General features: G+C 36.1%; 1 protein-coding gene across 4 annotated transcripts in view; it reads right to left on the reverse strand.

The window, feature by feature from the left end:
• Positions 1-1966, reverse strand: part of BLM (BLM RecQ like helicase) — a 93977-nt gene that overhangs the window by 67871 nt on the left and 24140 nt on the right. For all 4 annotated transcript variants that reach the window (XM_037730506.1, XM_017506104.2, XM_017506103.2 and 1 more), the window contains one exon: positions 690-791. In XM_037730506.1, the coding sequence (XP_037586434.1) occupies positions 690-787 (98 nt within the window). In that variant the 5' untranslated portion in view covers positions 788-791. The remainder of the gene's footprint in view (positions 1-689; positions 792-1966) is intronic.

Consider the following 1966-nt stretch of genomic DNA (forward strand, 5'->3'; position numbering starts at 1 on the left):
AAAAAAAAAAAAAAAAAAAAGAAAAGAAAAACAAAACAAACAAAAAACAGATAAAGAAAAAGGGAAGAGACTAAAACGTGGCTACTTTTTGTTACTCTGATAAAAATTTCAAGGGGAAAAATAGTTAAAAACTGCTAGTTCTGTTAAAATCTGCAGGACAAGTAAAAGAGGTGGGAATCATGGCTGTCTGCTGGATTTAATGATCAGAAAGTCAGTGGTGACTTCAAAGTCAGGCATCCAGAACAGAGTCTACAGCCTGGTAAGGGCATCGCATATAACAAATTATTATTCAATATCATTAGAAGGAGTCTGGAGTACAGCATAGAGAAGAAGCAGAACTGGGGAGCTGTAGTTCACTTATAAACTGTTCTTGCAAAGGATATAAAATTATATTAAAATACTTAAGAAACACTTATTTGCCCAAATTTACAAGATTAAGTATTCATTTGCTCAACAAATCTTTATTGAGCAAATATTATGTATCAGGAACCAGGCAAAGGTGAGACACAATCTATTACCTGGTGCTGCTAAAACATACGCTACCATTAACTGGCAAAGTGGGAAAATCAATGAATCCCTCAGTTTCATTTCCTCATTTGTAAAATGAGAGACTTTAAAGAGAAGATAGCGCATGTGTACAATATGGTAAGTTAGTGCCTATATGACAGCAAACCGATCAAAACACTTACGAAAATTTTGGTTTGGAAAGACTTAATTTATTATTAAGTGTTCTGGCTGAGTGACGTTCCAGCTGCTCTTGTAGATTATTTTGAGGAACAGCAGCCATAATCCTAAAAAGTGAGGGGAAAAAAAATCAGTGGAGTTAGGTACTTTGCATTAATCACAATGTTTATTGAGGGGAGGAAGGACTTGATTCAAACAGGCATTGCTCCAACTGTGTCCAGAGTAATAAGACTTTTTTTTTTCTGTCTATAGAGTGTTTTGACATTTACAACTAGTGACATTTGAAATATATAATCTTCAACTAACTGAAGGCTCACCTGAATAACAAAATAACCAGGTTTCCCCTCTCTTCCTCCACAATGCTAAAATAAGTACAAAAGACATTAGGGAAGGGATTATCAGGAAAGGGCTTTTAGCAAAATGGGACCTGGCCTAGAAGGATAAATTGAAGCTGGAAGGGAGCGAGCTGGGAAGAAATGATCAAAGCACAATGAAAGCCCAAAGAACAAATAAATAACTGAATTCTGCATGAGGGCAAAACTGGGGGAAAGGAGAAACAACAGCACCAACAAGGGCAAAGGTTTACCAGCAAGATACTATGCTTCATAATCATCTAGTTTCAGCCTAAAAGAATACGTTTACCAAGCACATTATATTCCTATGTAACAAGCTGCGGTAATGCTGAGCTATAGCCCAGGATTACATACAGCTTCTGCCACCTCCAAATTACTGGGGCTAAAGGAAGATCCTAGCTGTACTCCACGCAGAGTAAAAAATCCTCACTTTAGCTGATAGTTATAACCCATAAGGCCTTTCCCCTATCTTTACCAGGCATCTACTTTTATTTTATAGCACGTATCTCAGCAGGAAGGGTTAACAACGACACTAGATGATATTTGTAGATATGAAGTTTCACATAAGTTGTGTTCCACTCATTATATCTATCAACCATCTTGACTTTAGATAACAGTGAAAAGCAGAAAAATTTAGAAGAAACTAGTTACACTCAATTGATAAATCTTTATGTTTATAAGCATGATCATAATACAGCTTCTGTCCCACCTTCTTCAGAAGGAATTATTTCTGCTGCTTCTTCCTCTTTAAAATGGTTGCAGTTTACCCATCTGACAAAGGGCTGATATCCAAAATTTACAAAGAACTAAAGCAGATTTACAAGAAAAAAACAAGCCCATTCAAAAGTGGGCAAAGGATATGACAGACACTTTAAAAAAGAAGACATAAGTGAGGCCAACAAACATATGAAAAAATGCTCATCATCACT

Source organism: Cebus imitator, unplaced genomic scaffold (assembly GCF_001604975.1).
Source record: "Cebus imitator isolate Cc_AM_T3 unplaced genomic scaffold, Cebus_imitator-1.0 Scaffold348, whole genome shotgun sequence".
NCBI classification, from domain to species: Eukaryota; Metazoa; Chordata; class Mammalia; order Primates; family Cebidae; genus Cebus; species Cebus imitator.